At 41.9% G+C, this 18,225-nt stretch overlaps 1 protein-coding gene across 3 annotated transcripts in view; it reads right to left on the minus strand.

The window, feature by feature from the left end:
* The window catches only part of magi2b (membrane associated guanylate kinase, WW and PDZ domain containing 2b), a 65,252-nt gene that overhangs the window by 10,656 nt on the left and 36,371 nt on the right, over window positions 1-18,225 (minus strand). For all 3 annotated transcript variants that reach the window (XM_084016912.1, XM_084016913.1, XM_084016914.1), the window contains exons 6-12: window positions 18,072-18,151; window positions 11,640-11,697; window positions 10,884-11,005; window positions 10,112-10,294; window positions 6,537-7,063; window positions 5,391-5,559; window positions 109-140 (exon numbers count right to left, since the gene is read on the minus strand). In XM_084016912.1, coding sequence (XP_083873038.1) covers window positions 109-140; window positions 5,391-5,559; window positions 6,537-7,063; window positions 10,112-10,294; window positions 10,884-11,005; window positions 11,640-11,697; window positions 18,072-18,151 — 1,171 coding nt within the window. The remainder of the gene's footprint in view (window positions 1-108; window positions 141-5,390; window positions 5,560-6,536; window positions 7,064-10,111; window positions 10,295-10,883; window positions 11,006-11,639; window positions 11,698-18,071; window positions 18,152-18,225) is intronic.

Genomic DNA, 18,225 nt, shown 5'->3' on the forward strand with positions numbered 1-18,225 from the left:
ACAAATCAGAGACACACATTTTCTCTCTGCCTCTCTTTCCCCCCTCCGTCATCCAAACACACACCGACACACACACATGCATAAATACGTCTGGTTCAATCATCATACCTGTTTAGGGGCCTTCCACGGAGAGATGTGTCCTGAAGAAGAAAGAAAACACAGTTTACAACGAGCAGACTCGGTCGGAACAAAAATACAGACAAAAAACAACTATAATGGAATCTTTTTATACATGACATTTTGGATAAGAGTGTGAAATCCTCTTCCCTTGACATGTGATGAAAATATTCCCCTGTTTTGACTTTGTTTGTGTAACTCTTCCTAAACAGGTTTGGTTATTGCATTTGTTTTCAACATAATTACATCATTGGCTGCAGGCAGAAGCACCGACCCCCCCTCCCCCCAACGCACACAGTTTTCTCTGCAAGTCATATTTTATCTGCATGTAGGGAACACTCTACATCACAACAACAATCTCATCAACACAAATCCCCCGTGAGTCCACTGAATCAAAGACATACAGCACATTTATGCTGCCGAGACCCAAATGCATACATTTACACATGGGGGGGGGGGGGGGGGGGGGGGGGGGGGGGGGTCACATGCAATGGTTGCTTTGTATAAACATGCCGTTTGAATTTTTTACACGTGATAGAAATACATATACACGCACAGTCGACTCATGCAACATCGCCGATGAATCCTTTAACAGACGGGGGCGCTTATAAAATGTTCTTTAGAGAATCCTGATGCATTAAATATTTATTCAGTTTATGAGATTCCCTGAGAAATGTGAGAGCACTGGATGAAATATATTTATGGAATTACTCCCAAACTACATCCGCCTGCCTATTAGATGTGGGAGATTAAGGCCACAGCCCTCGAGCAGTGGAGTCGAATGGTAGAACTTTCTATCAAAATCAGGAAGCGAGGGGAGATTTGAGGGAAATGAAAAACAATCACTGCCAGTCCATGTGTAGACAAAATGAAAATTCTTTAACATTTTATATTCCCATATTTTCCAGCCCTCCTCCATTCATCCAAGGAAAGCGTCATTTCAGCGTGGAAATCTTGGAAATGTCCCTGCTGTGTCTTTGAGCGTGGAGGACGCGATGTGAGAAATAAAAACTCTCCCAGTAGATGAATGCATAAACATAAACATGAGTGACGATTTGATGAGAGCTGTCCGTGGTGCTGAAATTATTCAGCACTGTGGCAGCAGCAGAAGGACTGCATTGTGGGAGGTTGGGACTAATAACCACGCTCCATAGGGAATACAGGCCTTAAGGGAAGCCTTTAAGGCATTCTAATAATTAATTCTCAGGAAACTTTCCTTTATGACCCACTGAGGGAAATGTGTATGAACTACAAGACAATTGTCCACTCGTATTAAAGAGGAGTCTCATCCTCACAGAGGCATTTAAGCTTAATTTAAATGCTAATACAATCCATCGGCATATGTGCCGGATGTGTGCAAGACTCGTATGAATGCTGATGAATTACAAATATTTGATTGGTGGAGAGGCTTCACGTGGCCTCTCTCTGGAGTCAGCGGTCAGGCAGTCTGGCAGGCCGGCCTCACAGACTAGCCTGCTGATTTCTGGATGGCCTTCAGATCAGGCTGATTGGCTTGTGCAGCCTGACTTTTTTTCCCCTCACAGCCATGATCTGCATCCTCATTGGTGCTGCAAATTGTCTCCAGTCTGTGGTTGGCTCTGCTTCAAACTGGGATGTCAGGGGACGGAGCTGTGAACACGACCAGAGCTCAGTGGAACTCTGGCAGAATGCCCACGCTACAGCAGTCAGACACAGACAAACACAAACACTCGCACACACGCAGTGGAAGTCTAGCACCGTCTGTTACACACAAAGCGCCGTCGCTCTCAGTCTCACATCTGAAATCATGTGTGCAAGCACAATTCTGTTCATGTTCTTCACAGAAATCCTTCGTCCGTGAACACAAACATGCTAAAACGCTGCTGACATTTTGCACATCTGAGTCACTGTAAAGGACCTTGTCCTTTCTTTCACCCCGCGGCGAGGAGAGCGACACGCAGAGCGTCAGAGAGGTTCCTGGCGTGTCAGGCGGAGTTGTTTGATAGAAACCGGTGAGGTTGGATGAGATGGCATCTTTGGGGGATGGGACGTAAATTGGCACATTCAACACATTTGCATTTAAAGGAATATCAATGGCAAGCGGTGTGTATGCGTGCATATTTGAATGCAGATCCGTGTATGTAAATGTGATGATGCAATAATCCGTGTTGGACAATCTATATTTGTATATTGAATTTCAGCATCCTTTTTAAATGGCGTATCTGACAGTGAAACATGAGTGTATGCATATGCAAGTGTTGACCACCAGGTGGCAGATGCTGGCTCTACATGGTGATAAGATGCTCGACTGCTCAGCGCCACTACATTTGATCTCAGCTGCTCACGTACATATTCATGTATGCTGACCTGCAATTACATGCACAGTTAGTGTTTTTCTATTTCTGCTGAAAACCCATGAGTCAGTTGTGCACATCAATGTCTTAGTAAAATGTATTAGCTTCCACAGAATCAATTGACTGAGTATAATTCACTGAACGACATACATTACACAATCAATTCACTAGGATGAGGCAACAGTTCATCAATACATGTCCATATTTAATAATGTACTTTAAGAGTACAACAGGACTGCTGCAAAATCATCAAACCACACAGAGGCCCTCACATCAGATAGTCTGATGTATCAGGATCACGAAATGCATGCTAATGTGTCTGATTGCTTTTCAGGTCTGCAATAATAATTCCTGTCACACTTCAATTAATAAAACCTGAGACGCATATGAGACTGATTGTTTTCATCCCTAATTAAATGCTTTCCATGAAAAAGGAGCCATGCAAGGAAAGCACTTCTATTGTTCCTCCTTATTGTACCGTTATCGTCTCAGAAACAATGCAAATTAATTCTACAGTCCCGGAAATCTAGACAAACTACAGGCTTAATGAATACATCGGCATGAAAATGAGAAGCACAAAGCTGCTGGGTGGCACATCAAAAGCAAACACTGAACTCATGAACTCTCTTGTCTCTTTAAATGGCCAGAAGACAGATGTTATTTTTGACTCTGTTAACTTTCATCCTGGCTGCTGATCGGTGCTGCACGGTTAATCATTGTGGGGTTGAATTTGTGTGTGCTCGTCAGATGCCCAAGGGCTCAGTGGTATAGGCAGCCCTGGTTAATTATCAAGTCAAATTTTGACCCTGTGACCAGAGCCCCATTTAGAGAATCAGTGCAAGAGCACGTCAAACAAATAAAGCTTTCACTGTGCAGTTTAATTTCTTCGCAGGTGGCCAATCTAGTAGAAAATAGCAGAAAGGGGAAAATGGCCTCACTCATGTGGAAACATGACAATATCACAAGAACTTCCCCACTACGAAATCCTCTTTCATTCCTCTTTTCTAATATGTTGTGACTGCATTTACTTGGACTGTGGAAAATGGTCAAGAAGATGGTACAACCCTGAATGTGTGCAGAATATTGTAGTTGTGGAGCAGCCCATTACAATGCAGAGCGTGTTACAGGGATTCAACATATGACAGGCATTGTGATACAACACTATGCCTAGTCTAAATACACGGACATCAAAAGATAATGTTGCTGCCTAAAATCAAAGTGGGTGGAGGAGGAAACAATGTGCCATTGTGAGAAAAATAGGGAAGAATAGTTTTCCAGACAGACACTCAGACAGGATGGTAGGTGGTCAATCACTCACAGAGATAAATCACACTGACAATCAGTGTCACAAGATAAAGAGAAAATCACAACACGGGAGCTCACAAATATGATTTTGTGCATTCTGTGTCGAGCTTTTTGGTTTATGTTTTCCCTAAGTCGTCCTCTACCCAGCGTCACTTCAAAACTGACTATTTATGAATCTGGACCACGGTGGAAATGCTGTCTGTATCATCGAAGCGAGAATTCAGAGTACAGTCGGTACAGGTAGCCAAGCAGCATCATGCCAACCGGTGTAGATTGTTTGCCAGCTAGAAGACACTCCGCAGTCATTTCTCTCCAAAGCACATGAAATAACTGCATTTATTTTGAAGACGAGTGGCCCCAGTGGGAATAAAACTGCTACCCTACAGCAGTGTTGGTGCCATCTCTACCCACAGAGCTGTACGACACCCAACAGTGAGATTAACGCTCATCTAACTCCCCACTGCATTTTAAATCTGACCAGCTTCTGATTTGCTGCATCTTAAAAGACTTTAGTTATCTCATATGAAATACATTAAACAAAATATTGTTGTTGATTAAATTCTACGTTTCAAGCTGAGCCTCTCGCTCAGTCCTAGTGATTTTCTGTGTAACTCCTTCATTGCGTTTCTTGTTTGGTCCCGTTTGTCCTCCTTTTGTTTGTGTGTGTTTGTCCGGGCGTGGCATTCAAGCTTTCTCCAGCTGCCAATCAACCTGCACACCTGAGACCAATGTACTCATCGAGCTCCAGCAGTATCTCACCTTGGCGCTACACTCCGGTCTTTGCCAGGTTGTTCAGTTTGCCAACGTGGTATGAATGCTGTGGCCCGTTAATCCTCAACTCTGTTTAATCCAGTGAATTCCTGTGTCTCAGGTCCATACTGCGCCTACCTCGCCCAGCGCCTACAGCTCAGCTTACTCTGCCTTCTGCTCCAGTGCAACCAGTGGATCTACTCTCCCAACCAATTCTGTCTAATAAAGCTGTTTGTGAACTTTTTTTATAAATCTGTGTCCCGAGTTCTGCCCTTGGGTCCTAAACACCAAGGGGAATATTGATTGAATATGAATATTGAATATTGATGAGTTTTTTTCTTAACCAACATACAGAAATGATTGTTCTGTGAAAGAATCCTGAATTATTACACTTTTTGTTTTTTTAGGGAAAGATTTATTCCAAAAAAGTAATACGTAATTTATTCACTTTACACCCAAAAATTCTGCTAGCTCCGAAAAGAAATCTCATCCAGATACTTGAATTAAATCCAAATTAGGGTCCAATGTGATTCGAATGTGTTCAAAAATAGAACAGGTCTCAAAATGATCATAATCAAAGTCTCTTTTGCTCTCTCGGCTCTGGCTGTCAACTCTACTTGACTCCTCTCTTGCAAAGATGCAGCTGGGTTGAAGATGCACAGTAACACGACATTTTTGCATCTCACTCTGAAGACAGCTTATATTTAGCTGGGCAGTTGTTCTCCCTTTATTTTTGCTAAAATTATCTTTGTTTGAAACACCAGAATGCCACTTGTGATTTTCTACCAAATGTCTTTTTGCCACCTATGCTGACATGAATAGATCAATAAAATAGAAGAAGATAGAAAAACAGTGAAACAGAAAAGAAACGAGTCTGTCTTTCACCTGTTGCTCCTCTCTGTATGAGCAGAGTCGCCTCGGCTCCCACAGGACACTCTTTGAGCATCTCCACCACTCGTCCATGTCCAGCTGCAGCCACTGGTTGCTGGTTCACCTCCAGGATCAGGTCTCCCTCTATCAGCCCTGACGCTCCTTGTGAGCCTGGCTCCAGCACCTGCACCACAACAAGTTTACCAAAACACACAGTTTATCCACCAAAAAACTATTTTCTACATTAATTAGTAAACTCGGTGTCATATCTGTCTAAAAACCTACCACTGGTTTGACATCATTTCAGCTTTTCATGAATTTTCTAGCTTTTAAAGGTTTCCAGGACCAGCAAATTATACTTATGACTTATTTCAAGATATTGACATGAAGCCTGTTTGTCAAAAAGTCTTGTAACAATGAAAAATGCACTAGGAACATTAAGGAACATTAAGTACAATTACCAAACTCCACATACAAATTAAAAAAAATATTTGTTCAAAGAAAAAACAATATTAAATGTTGAACATAAAACAAATTACTCGTTGAGACAGATGTTTTTGTAGTGCAGATGTTTTACTGTACAAATACAACAGGGATGAGAAATAGCATCTGTCACATCGTCGCAACTAATCTTCTCTAATTTATCTATTCTTTACAGGCAGGTTTCCTTGTAATCAGGTTGAGGTGTTTTTTTATTCTGTAGCTAGTCTAGTCTCTCGCATATTACTATTTTAGTAGAAACAAAACCCTTCACAGGCGGCGCTCACTTTAAAAAGTATTAAATACCCATCGTATCGTATGCCGACCCTGAGTCAAAAACAGTGATAAAAAGCCAAAGTCCAATTTTTCGGAAAGAAATCATATCTGGGTTTGTTGAAATAAATTAGTCAACAAAATTCATAGAATGTTGTAAAATCAGTTTCAAATCCAGAAATACTAAGTATTATCTCTACCTAATGGCAGTGACTGAATTAAATTTGCCTTGAGGAGGTTTAAACCCTGCCTCAGGTTTAATGTATTACTCACTTTAGCTGACTACTGAGATTTTGCTTTTGGAAGAACAGATTTACTTCCTGAATCACAGAAATATCAAACCGGTCTCATTGATTATTCATGGTCTAAAGCGAATGAAAATATGTACAGATGATCATGATACATCACCTGCTTCACTCGCTGACCAGTGGGGCTGTCGGCAATGGTGAACCCAAATCCCTCTGCCCCTTTCACCATAGTAACTGTCAGAAGTTCTGCCCCCTGTGCTGAGCCAGCAACCCCCGCAGTCCCAGAGGAGGCCATGGACACGTTGTCGTCGTGAGGCGTGAGTGCCGATGCCGAACCGGGTGTGGTGGGCGGCAGAGATGAGCCATCCAGATGTGTGTCCCCGGGGTGAGAGACTCCAGCCTGGGCCAGAGCCTGGGGAGGCAGCTGGGAGCTCAACGACAGGTACTCTAGGTAGGGGTCGTAGCTGCCGCGGCCATTCACCACCAGGGGGCGGTGCTCCAGGCCGATGGGTGTCAAAGAGGTGTTCGCTGCACCACTTGGGTCCTCTGGGTCAAAGGGCAGAGGATAGCCTCGACAGAGCACAAGGGTCACGCTCTGACCGATCGGTACGGACTGGAAAAGCTTCACCACATCGGCGTGTGTGGTTCCGAGCACGCAGATGTCATTAATGTACACTATGACATCACCTAAGGAAGAAGACAGGAAGGACAGAACATCTTCAGTCACGCTCACTCTACAGTATGTTACATATTACACAGACCACATGATCTGGTCTCAGTGGTTTATGTGTAAACATACTGTGCTGCAAAAACAGAACTTGTCACCGTCTGTTGCCATAAATGTCAATCTCAGCGGTATCAGGACATGTTGCAGCAACAGAGAAAAAGCCGTCTGTCCCTCTCAAATGTCACTGCCATTGCAAGGCAATCGACAAGTGCAGAGACAATGAGGTGAGAGAGAGACGGGGTCAGTGTCTTTGTGTGTTTCTGTGAATACAACAACCACCTGGTGCACACTGGCATTACCCAGACAGTGCAATGGATGCACACGATTAGTAACAGTTTTGAGTCTTGGCTCATGCATGATGCTTCATGATGTTGCACCTCCCGCTTGAGCTGGTTTTCCAAAATGCAAAGTGTATCATTATTTATGATCTTGGGTGCAAGAAAAGTTGTCAGGTCACACCCCACCAGGCAGGCAGTGCCTTATTTCCTCACTTCGCTAAAGTTTAGATTCATATTCACGTTACAAGGTGGGTCGAAGCCATTTTTCCTGCGAACCAATTACTACGAGGTGAAACAATTTCACAAGAGACACGAGATACTCGGTCAAGTGTGCTGTAGTTTCAATGTGCAGAAAGTTATGGATCAGCTTAAAAGTCACAGCACCGTGGCAAATGCAGCTGCCTTAAATCCTCTATTTCACATCTCCGGAGGGATTCTCTGTCACACATGCAGACACGCACGTGAGCACGTGCACACATGCCATACATGCCACATGCAAAATCATACACAATCCCTAAGAGCAATGCTGCACCGCTCAAATAGGCCAGCTAATCTCAGCCAGGGAGCGCCTGTGTGACTCGGTGACTGTGTGCATGTGCAAGAGTGAATGTGTGCGCACATGTGTGAGCAGCTCTGGCAATGTCACGGAGAAGAGAGGAGCGAGTTGGGGAGAGGAATCACAACGGAGAGAGAAAGAGAGGAAAGGCTGATGGATCAGGATAGAGGGATGGGAAAAAAATAGAGAGGTAGGAAGAGAAAGAGGCGGAGAGCAGAGGAGACGTGTCAGATGACATGGTTAGATAAGTAGGCATAATAGAGGGTAAGTCAGAGAGACAAAGAGAGAGATGGAGATAAAATAGAAAGAGATGGATTCCAGATAAAAGAGAAACAGATAGGCAGAGGGATGGACATAGAAGCAGAGAGCAGGGGCTGAGAGTAGGAAGAAGGAGGATTCCCAGCTCCGGAGTGAGCTCTAAATGAGCAGTTTAGGCACCAACCCTGTGCCGGGCATGGGGCCAGTTCACAGGTTCAGAGCAGAGCACACATAAAGCCTCATACAATAGTTCCTTCTCTGAGCCTATGACTCTAGCCCACTGTGACTTTTACGGACACCAGCCCTTTAAGGTTAGGGCTAAATTAAGGCTTCTCTCTGTAAAAACTTAAAAATTAATCTTTGTAACCGAGGAGCCTCAGAATTGACCTGTGGAATGCTCGCTAGGTATTTTGTTCACCAGAAAATACTGTAACTGATGCTTCCATTTAAAACAACATCACATAAGCAGGTAGGGATTTGGTGTCTACCCAAGGGGTGTTGCAAATTAAAGTACCTAAACTTCCATGAATAGCAGGGTCTCTCCAACCGCTCAGCAAGCCATGTGAGACTGAATTACTGCTTGCGTGGATGTTACACACTCTCACTTTATGAAGTAAAGCAGAGACACAAGTATGGGACATTTCATGGCACTGGTGTGCGAAGAGAAATATTCATGGGGTGACATGAAGACTTTTCAGGGGAAGCAGAATATATATAGATGCTGAGGCTAGTGGACAAGTGGAAGTTGGCAACCCTACATACACATTTAGCAGGAAAAGAAAAATCCATCAGCAGTCGTTGTGTGCGGCTGGGAGTAGAAGAGGCTGCGCAGAGAGCTGCCAGGACTGGGAGCGAACAGAGCTGCTACCTGCTGCAGGGACAGCTAGGAGCAGCAGTGGGGCACGTCATCTTCTCTTGCACTCACTTCAAACATCGGCGTTTCGCTTTTTATAGCTATATACAGTATATATATATATATTAATTAAGTTGTCTTAAACTGAGTTGGCAGCTGGGGAGGCAAGTCATTCTTCAGGGATGGAACATTGAAACCACCGCAGCTGTTGTACCTATGTGTGAATCATTTTTGTACCGTGACTACTGCTGTTAGTATAGTGACATTGCACCTGCAGTCCCGCCATAAAGGCAGAGATGAATCTTCTAATGAGGTAGGTTTTGTGTGGGCTGGTGTCAGTTATAGCCAATCAAAACAGTTCCTCTCATTCCCATTAAAAGCGTAACATAATAGTACACTCACAGAGGACGGAGAGTGCGCTGAGAAGAAACTTAAGTCCTTGTCTGGGACACACAGTGCTACTGGCACAAATTTAGGGCACCCTAAATATGCCACAAAGGGCCAATGATGTCCCCTTTTAAGATGAATTGATATTTCTGGGAATACAACCCAACCTGGGAAACCTCTACCGCTGAGTTATCAAAGGCATACTTCAAAATGTCTTTGAGTATCACTTCAGTTTTAATTAAATTTCATCAATTCACATATCTATAGCACACAACATCCTCCCATGGTTTATCAATGCTTTCTTCATCAGACTGGGATCTTGGCAGTCTATGTGGGTGACCTAAACTAACCACAGCACTGGTGCTTATGCTAAGAAATGTTCTGAGTTGGCCAAAATGACACTGCAGCACCAGATTTGCTGGATAGTGATACTACAGTGATAGCGATAGAGAATTTGAAACTCTGCCAGGAAAAAATATTTTTGCAATTGATCTGTTTTGGCAGGAAATGAAGGTCCATAATGTTGCGGTATCGTAATAATGATAGTGCTTAAGTATTTCTATAAATACACTTTTACAGTATCAGTGGTGAACACAGTGACATCCTGTGGATAGTTTAAACCTCAATTCATTTCTTAAGAAGTTGTGATAAATTCTGCATTAGAACATTTGATTACCAGTGTCCATCTTTCCATCCTGAGCAGCAGGTCCGTCTGGTATCACGCTCTTCACTTGCAGGAACTCATCGGGCTCATCGCCTCCGATGATGGTGAAGCCAAATCCCATGTTGCTCTTCTGCAACGCTGTCGACAAGAAGTTCCCCTTCAGCTGGGTTGGGTCCCTCGTAAACAATGGCTTTTCTGCAGGAACAGAAGGTTTGGAGGTATGATATTTTAGATATCCTTGATATTCCAACACAATTTGGTTTGTCACATTATGTTCGCTTGAAGTTTGGCATTTTCTTCTCTGTGCTGAATTAAGGTTATTTTACTGAACACAAACCAGCAGAAAAGACACATTTTCCTTAATTCACTTCACTCAGATGAAGCCGTACATAATTTACTGGTCAAGTACATCCTCATACTCAGATAAGCCCACTAGAGGCCTCAGGGTGAGCATGTTCTCTGTCCCCCGCACTGCCAACAATCTCCATTCGACCCTGTGCATTGTGACATTGTGCATCTTTCCCCCTTCAAATACTCGTGAAACTGTCAGTTCTACAAAAGATGGTTAGGAAAATTATCTTCAATATAAATGATCTGCGCAATAGTGGGAATTTAATTTAATCTGTCAGTATGTAGGTTTTGAGGGCCGTGGATGGCCAGAAGATCAAGGCCATTTGCAAGGTCTTTTCTGCAGTCCTTGCATTTTCATATTTGTGCAAATCTGTGAGTATGACAGCATGTATTTGCGTTAAGTACTGCCCATGCTGTAGTATTTCAAGTGTACCTCTGTATATAGTGGGCAGTGGTAGAGCGGAGAGTCCCTGGCTCTGCATCTGCCTCTGCTGCTCCAGGCGTCTCTTGGCTTCAAGGACTGGGTTCTCAAACTGAGTCCTTCGATTGATATGACTGAAAATAAAATGCATAATTATTACAAAAGGAAACAATTCAAAGCTTCAAGAAAAATGAAATTGTATTTTTCCAGAAAAACGTATTTAAGAAGAAGAAGAGTGGGTTAAATTATGTTTTAATACTGTAGTGCGTCCAGACGGCGGCAGGTCTAACTACATATACTGACAATGAAATAAAGCAATAAATCAAATCTTAACAGTTTTGTATTGCATGTAAAATGTTATTCCCAATGTGTAACTTCAATAAAATGTTGTAAGCAATACAAATAAGTTAAGTGGGAGGAACCCAGAACGGTCTTTCAGTAACTGTTCTTTACTTTTCAGGTTCAATTGCAGCTAAGGTGGTTTGGACTCGAACGAAGTGAATTGCACCGAGATACCAATACAGGTTGTAATGCAACAATTATTCTGACCAGGTGCAAAGGTTTTATCAGCAGCATTCTCTTGACAGTCTATACAGAGGAGTATTTCACTGAGTTGATTAAAAACATTTTTAACGAGCAGTAAGACATAAAAAAGAAATGAGAATTTAGTCATTTATAATTCATAACAAGGAGCTGCAAAGCATAGAAATGCATTTCCTGTTTTACTACAGAGCAGCTGAGTTTACCCAAGTCGACAGGGAGACTTACTCTACATAGTAGCTGCCGTAGATGGGGTCATCTATCTTCTCCCAGCCATAGGGCAGCTCTGAGAGGAGGGAGAACACAGTCGAGGAAAATGAAGTTAGTTTATGCTGAGAGCAGGAGAAGGAATGTAGACACTAAATAGAAACACTGAGAGGAGATGACATGAATCTCAGGGCTCACAGCTAGACGCTCCCAAAGTGCTCCTTTAATAGACAGACAACACTTGGATCTGCAGTGGTGGCTTCTTCATGGAGACACGAATCACAACACAGACATCGATAGAAAGCAGGGCGAGAGGAAACGAACATTTAAATCGTCTGACACATCTCATCCCGTCTTCTCTTTCTTTCGGTCTCTTCTTTTTTGTCGTATGCACAAATCCTTTAAGGTCCAATACCTTCACCACACCACTTCGTGTTTGTCTCTTTTTCTCTCACCCACCCACTCGTTTACGCCTTGAATGGCTTCCATGGCTGTTGTGTTAATTGTCTCCTCCTCACCCTCCTCTGTTCCTCTGTTCCCTCCTCACTTCATCCATCCTTTTGCTGATTTAGCGCTCGCCTCTCCATCGTAAAAGATTTGGGTCATGGCACTCCCATACTCTATTCTTCTACCTTTTCACTGACACTTACACACCATATACAGTGAACTGTAATGAGTTCCCTCTGCCGTTGAATGCAAAAAGAACGATATCTTGGTTTTTAGCTTTAATATTCAGCTCTCGCCAAGGCATAAGGAACACAACGAGGGGATTGACCTAGCGCTATGAGCCTCCGCTTACATACACAAATATACTCACACTCCAACAGTAAGAGTGCATCTAACTGTCAACCACACATATACTTGAAATACAGATTAGCATTCATCAGCAGGCGTTCATGAAAGGGTAATCACTCCCCCTCAAATGAATTCATCCTCATGTCTTGCGTTATTATGATTAAATTCAAGACTATGTCCATAGATGGCCATTTTCCTCGGGGAAATAAAGCAAACCTGATGAAAAGTAGAAGAATACTGTCATACAGATTGAAAAAGATGACAAATACTCAAAACAACAGGGGACTTGGTTGACCTTGAACCTATTACTAAAACACAAACACGCACATGAAAACATAAAGACAGAGAAAGAGCTTAGAAACCTTGGTGATTTGAAGAGGAGGTCCAATGAGGATAATAAAAAAAAAAAACATTATTAGTCTGATTGATTTAACAAATAAAAAAATGTGATTTGGGCTGTACTATATGTCATTCCCTTTACCCCCACCCACAACAACCAAGTTTAGTTTTAAATCTAAATTGTATTTAGGTGAAGTTCTGGTTCTCTGCTTGTGTTTAGATAACATTTTATATTTGGGGACAATTGTCTTATAATCTAATAAATAACATATCCTGGAAAGAAACATAAGAATATCCTTGAGACAAACCAGCATTGCATGCCATTTATTTAAGTAAATATTTATGACAATTCATTTGTCATACTTGGAAATTCCAGACCCGTAAAATAAAGCCTTACCAACATGTTTATATTTCTCCAGGAAAGGTATTTAAAAATAATATCTTGATATCTGCACCGAACTCAGCTATTGCAGAAACAAAGGTAAAAAATGTAAACAATACCCGACCCTCTCAAGTCTTACAAACACACACACACACACCCATCCTCAGCTATATTATTTTTACAATTATTTGGTCTGCGTGCCACTGATACTGTGGCATCACCCCCTCAAGCTGTAATACAATTATGAACAGATTTTGGATCTTCATATCAATAATCTGTGTGCGTATGTGTGTGTCTATCCTGGCTGCTGAGCATGCTGACTGTTCAGCCCAAGGTGAAAGGGGTGCATGCTGCAATTATCTTTGGTCTGCTTTACTGTTTGCTCAAACCGACTGCACTGCACTGCCATTACCTCAAACGACCCGTCTCATCCTTGAGGCGTAAAAAAAGTCAGATGGATTCACACTTCAAACCACCTTAAATTCCCTCCCACCCTGTCCATGAGCCACCTTAAACGTCGGCCTAACTCATCCACTAGTCGCTTGCCCTCCCCCTAAAGTGAAAGGGAGACAGTTTCCATGGAAACCACCAGTGGAAGTCTTTTTTGTTTTCTCTCGCCTGAGCTGAGGGCTCTGTCTTGTCTCTATTTCCTGCCGATGAAATACAGAGAGAGAGAGGGTGTTTGTGTGCGTTTTTATGCATTAATATGAGTCTATATTTGCAGTGTGTGTGTGTGTGTGTGTGTGTGTGTTAGATAGCTGAACTGTGTTTGCATGCCCACATTAATGTAACCATCATCTTCTCTGACACGAAATCAAACAACTCATCATGTGTCTGTATATAGCATGAGCACCGAGGGGCTCGCTTGTGTGTTCGGGTGCTTGTTTATGTGTAATCAGTATTGGTGTTTCTCTCTTGACATGAAGTCTAATTGTGATTCTTCCGCATTAGATGACTCATCTTCCCTCTCACACAAACTCTCCCTGACCAACAGGAAACCAGGAACAGATACAATGAACTCATATGACTCACAGAAATAAATACCAACCAACTCTCAACAAACTCAAAGAACTTACAAACTTTTGATGAAAAAATATTCAAACTCATATTGATGTAGGCTGCAACTAATACTTGTTTCATTGCATTATAAACTCATCTATTTTCTCAATTAACTGATTAATAATTTGGTCAATAAAGCATCAGAAAATATCAAAGACAAAAAACCCCAGCAAATATTCACACAGGATGCTGGAATACATGCATCTTTGGCATCTACAGCTTAAACAAGATTCTACATCCACGCTAGCAGCTCTGTGAGGCTGATCTCAATGCTATCAATGGTCCCAATGACAATGCTAATATGCCATGTTCACCATGTTAGTTTAGCATGTTAGTGTCCCAATATTTGCTAATTAGCACAACAAAATACAGCTCAGACTGATGACTGTCATCTATTTTGAGAGTATTTGGTCATAAACCAGAATTACGATTCTGACCTGATGATGGCGATAGATGAAAAGACATATCACCGAGCCGCCTTGCATTTTTTTGTCGATTCCTAAATAAAAAAAATCTGTTAATTATACAGCTCTAATTATGACTGCAACTCTGTGTTGTGTTTTTATGTTTGCACTGCCATATTACTGTAACAGTATGCCGGCTTTGAGTCTAGATCTACAAAGCATAAATAAGAAATAAAAAGAGCCATCGGGACCGAAACAGAGAGAAAGAGTGTACAGGAACATGAGAGTAAAGGGGCGTGAAAAATACAGACCCAGAAATGGCCCTGGCCTAGACATGGCTGAGTGTAAAAGTGATGTAACGTAGAGAAAACATTTTAGCACGAGTCTATGACTGTCTGACTATGGTTGCATGAGCTTCAACTCATATGCAAACCTCTCCCCGTCTCTTTCTCGTTCTCTTCAAGAAGAAACACTGGCAGGGTACATCCTGTCAAGTCCTGCCTCTAAATGAACATGAGCATATTTTTCGTCAACAGTACTGCGATTTCTTTGAAACCAGTGTTGGTTGTGTACGAAAGGCAGCATTGAAACCAACCACTAGCTGTGATATGAAGCTTGTCCCGCTCTGTTCTTGCCTCTTCTGAGCGAGAGAGGAGATATAGGTTTTGTGTTATGTAACAAAAGACTTGCCTTCCTGCAAGTAGAACCAGATCTGTGATAACAAGCCTTTGAACTCTGGGAGTCAACCTCAGCATATAGAGGCAACACAAAGTCACACATTTGTGCAAACACATCAGCACAGGGTTACGTGGTTTCTTTTTAAATTCACCCAAAAGTGAGAGGAAAGGGAATAGACATGAGGATATGAAATGCTAAAGGAAAAAGGAGGAAAAAGACCAAACATGCATGAGATTAAAGCAACGGAAAGGCAATAACAAGAGGGAAGATGCAGAAACAGTATTGCTGAAAGTGTGTCTGAATGTTCGGCTGGTTCTTGCCTGAGGCTGTGAGACTCTGGGAAATCCTCCAGGCAGATGGGCAGTTAAAAACAGCGCCACCTCTTCCTGCTCTTCCCTCCCCACATTTCTTGTTTATTCACTCTCCTTGCAGACTCTCTGACATCCTTCCTTCCATGCATATTTCATCATTCAAAAACTACATGTCCATTAATGTGGGGGAAATTTTAAATTGCCTGTAAATTGTCACTTGGTCCACAGAAACCATGCAGAATGTAAACATCATAAAACAGGCATTATAGCACTAAGAAAGAGCTACAGGACACCAGTGTGCTCATTAAAAGAAAACGATAACAGGGTGAGTAATGCAGCATGCTGGATTAAACTACTGTATGTCCTTCTGTCATCCATGTGGCGGCTGAGCTGTTTATGCTAAAAAAGACTATTTTCTGGCAACTAAACCTGTTTCTGGAAGGCGTCAATTCAAAGGTGCTGCGAGAGGATGTGATGTGTCATCCAGGACCCTTACAAACGTTCTGCTAACAGCCTTTGATTCAAATTCCTCTGCCAGTGATGATGACATAAGCTTCCCTTAACCACTGCTTCCCCAACGGTAGAAGAGCAAAATAAAAAAAAAAGCCTGCAGTTTATCTACTCCACACAGTAGATAAACTGCAGACAAAAGGACAATGAGAAAGAACATTCACAAACATGGCTGATGAGGCTACTTCCTCTTTTTCTCAGAACACAGATCTGCATTGCAAGGCAAAATGCAAAAATATATCACATATGTGTCACAGGGTGAGTTAGTGACATATCTCACTTTCTTCAGACTGTAAGACTAGACTAGGGTCTAATCTAGGGCAACTGGCTAAGTAAGGACAATTATGTTTTATAGAGAACAGAACCAGAACCCTACTTCACAAACATATTGACATTTGTAAAAACGCAAATACAATAAATACAAAACATAACCTTACTCACATGGTTCATGTCCACAGGGATTGTGAATATATATTTGGGCAAACGATTAAAATAATCACAGGGTAGCTGTTAATTCCACAAATGAATCGTCTTGCATTAACGTTAATTTTTTTTTAACACATTGGAGTACAAAAAAACATAGAGAAAATGGTAATATGTTTGGTATATTTACAAATGGTAAATAATCATGATTAAAGATCTGATTAAAATGTTAAATCGTTTGACAACCTTAACGTTTGTGAATTGAAGACAGTAGTGTGTGTGTGTGTGTGTGTGTGTGTGTGTGTGTGTGTGTAGAGAGAGAGAGAGAGAGTGAGAACCACTTTGAGCAGAGCCGAGTGTTAGAATTAGAATTCCAGTCACAGTTCGGCCTTTTACTGGGCACAGGGAGAGTCGGAGAATGAAGGTGGGAGAGAAAATGAGAGAGAGGAGGAACATTCAAGAGTGGGAGATTGAAAGGGAGAGAGAGAGAGAGAGAGAGGGAGAGACAGAGAGAGAGGGGGTGAGGGGGAGCAAATTGAAGCAATGGAGAACAGAGGAGAGGTAGAAAAGGTATTGATTCAGATCTTGCTCTGGTGAATCACATCACAACCTAATATGCCGAACGAAAGCCATAACAGCAGCTGGGATGTAAGTTCACCTTATTGCTATATGTCTGATCCCACTTAACCAGAGGCTGTTTCATTATGCTTGACATTACCGCTGGACCCTGTCTCAAACCACTGGTCCTAATTTGTAGTCTCTGAAATACATTATTTTTTTCATAACTTCACAACTGCTTCTTTTCAAGTGATCACAAACTTCAAAGTTTGCAACTCAACGGCAGAGCAACAAAAATATACAACAAATGCACAATAAATACATACAAAAAAACACATTTGTGATTATTTTTAAAGATTTACTACTTTAGAAGGACAAATTTGATTGCAGCTCAACTCTATGGACTGAGTAGAAAGTACTCTGATGAGGACTAACACTGTTTATTTTGGACTTTTTGTGAGATTTGTTAACAATCTCAAGCTTTATACAGCAAACAAGGTTTCTTTGTGGAGTGATGATGACATATTTTCAGTCTTATACGACAAAATGTGACTTTGGTGACGTGTAAACTTATCTTTTAAATTGACAAACATCACATGTGTAATATATACCACAATTCATACGGGATCAAATAATTATAAATATTTTTTTTCCTCAATAAGGTCTCATGGTGGTCCACTGGAAAGGGGCGGGACTTAAGACACACCAACAGCAATGCCAATAAATGGCACAAAATTACCAACTTGTATTAAGTTTATTCTTTCTGAGAAATTGTGAGGACCCCTCTGAAGAATGGTACGACCAGCTGCAGACTAAAAAATCCATCAAACAACAAGATGTTCTGTGCTCTTTTTCTTGAGAAGGGAAAACCGGACAACACAGGTACACAAACAGCAGGAAATGCAGGGACAACACACTCCAACAAACACCAAAAGCTGTGCTCAACTCAGATGAACACAAACTGAAACAGACTAAACAGGTAGTTCAGACTCACCGTCTTCTCTGCATTCTTCTGGTGGCTTTGCTTTCTTTGCAAGTCGCGGATCGAGCCATGATGTAGTTTTGGTGTTGTGACTGGAACAGGGAAAGGGGAAAAAGAGGTCAGAAAGAGACTGACGAAGAGGATAAGAGAAAGAGATGATTGTAAA

This window comes from Eutrigla gurnardus (genome assembly GCF_963514095.1).
Source record: "Eutrigla gurnardus genome assembly, chromosome: 9".
Classification (NCBI taxonomy): domain Eukaryota; kingdom Metazoa; phylum Chordata; class Actinopteri; order Perciformes; family Triglidae; genus Eutrigla; species Eutrigla gurnardus.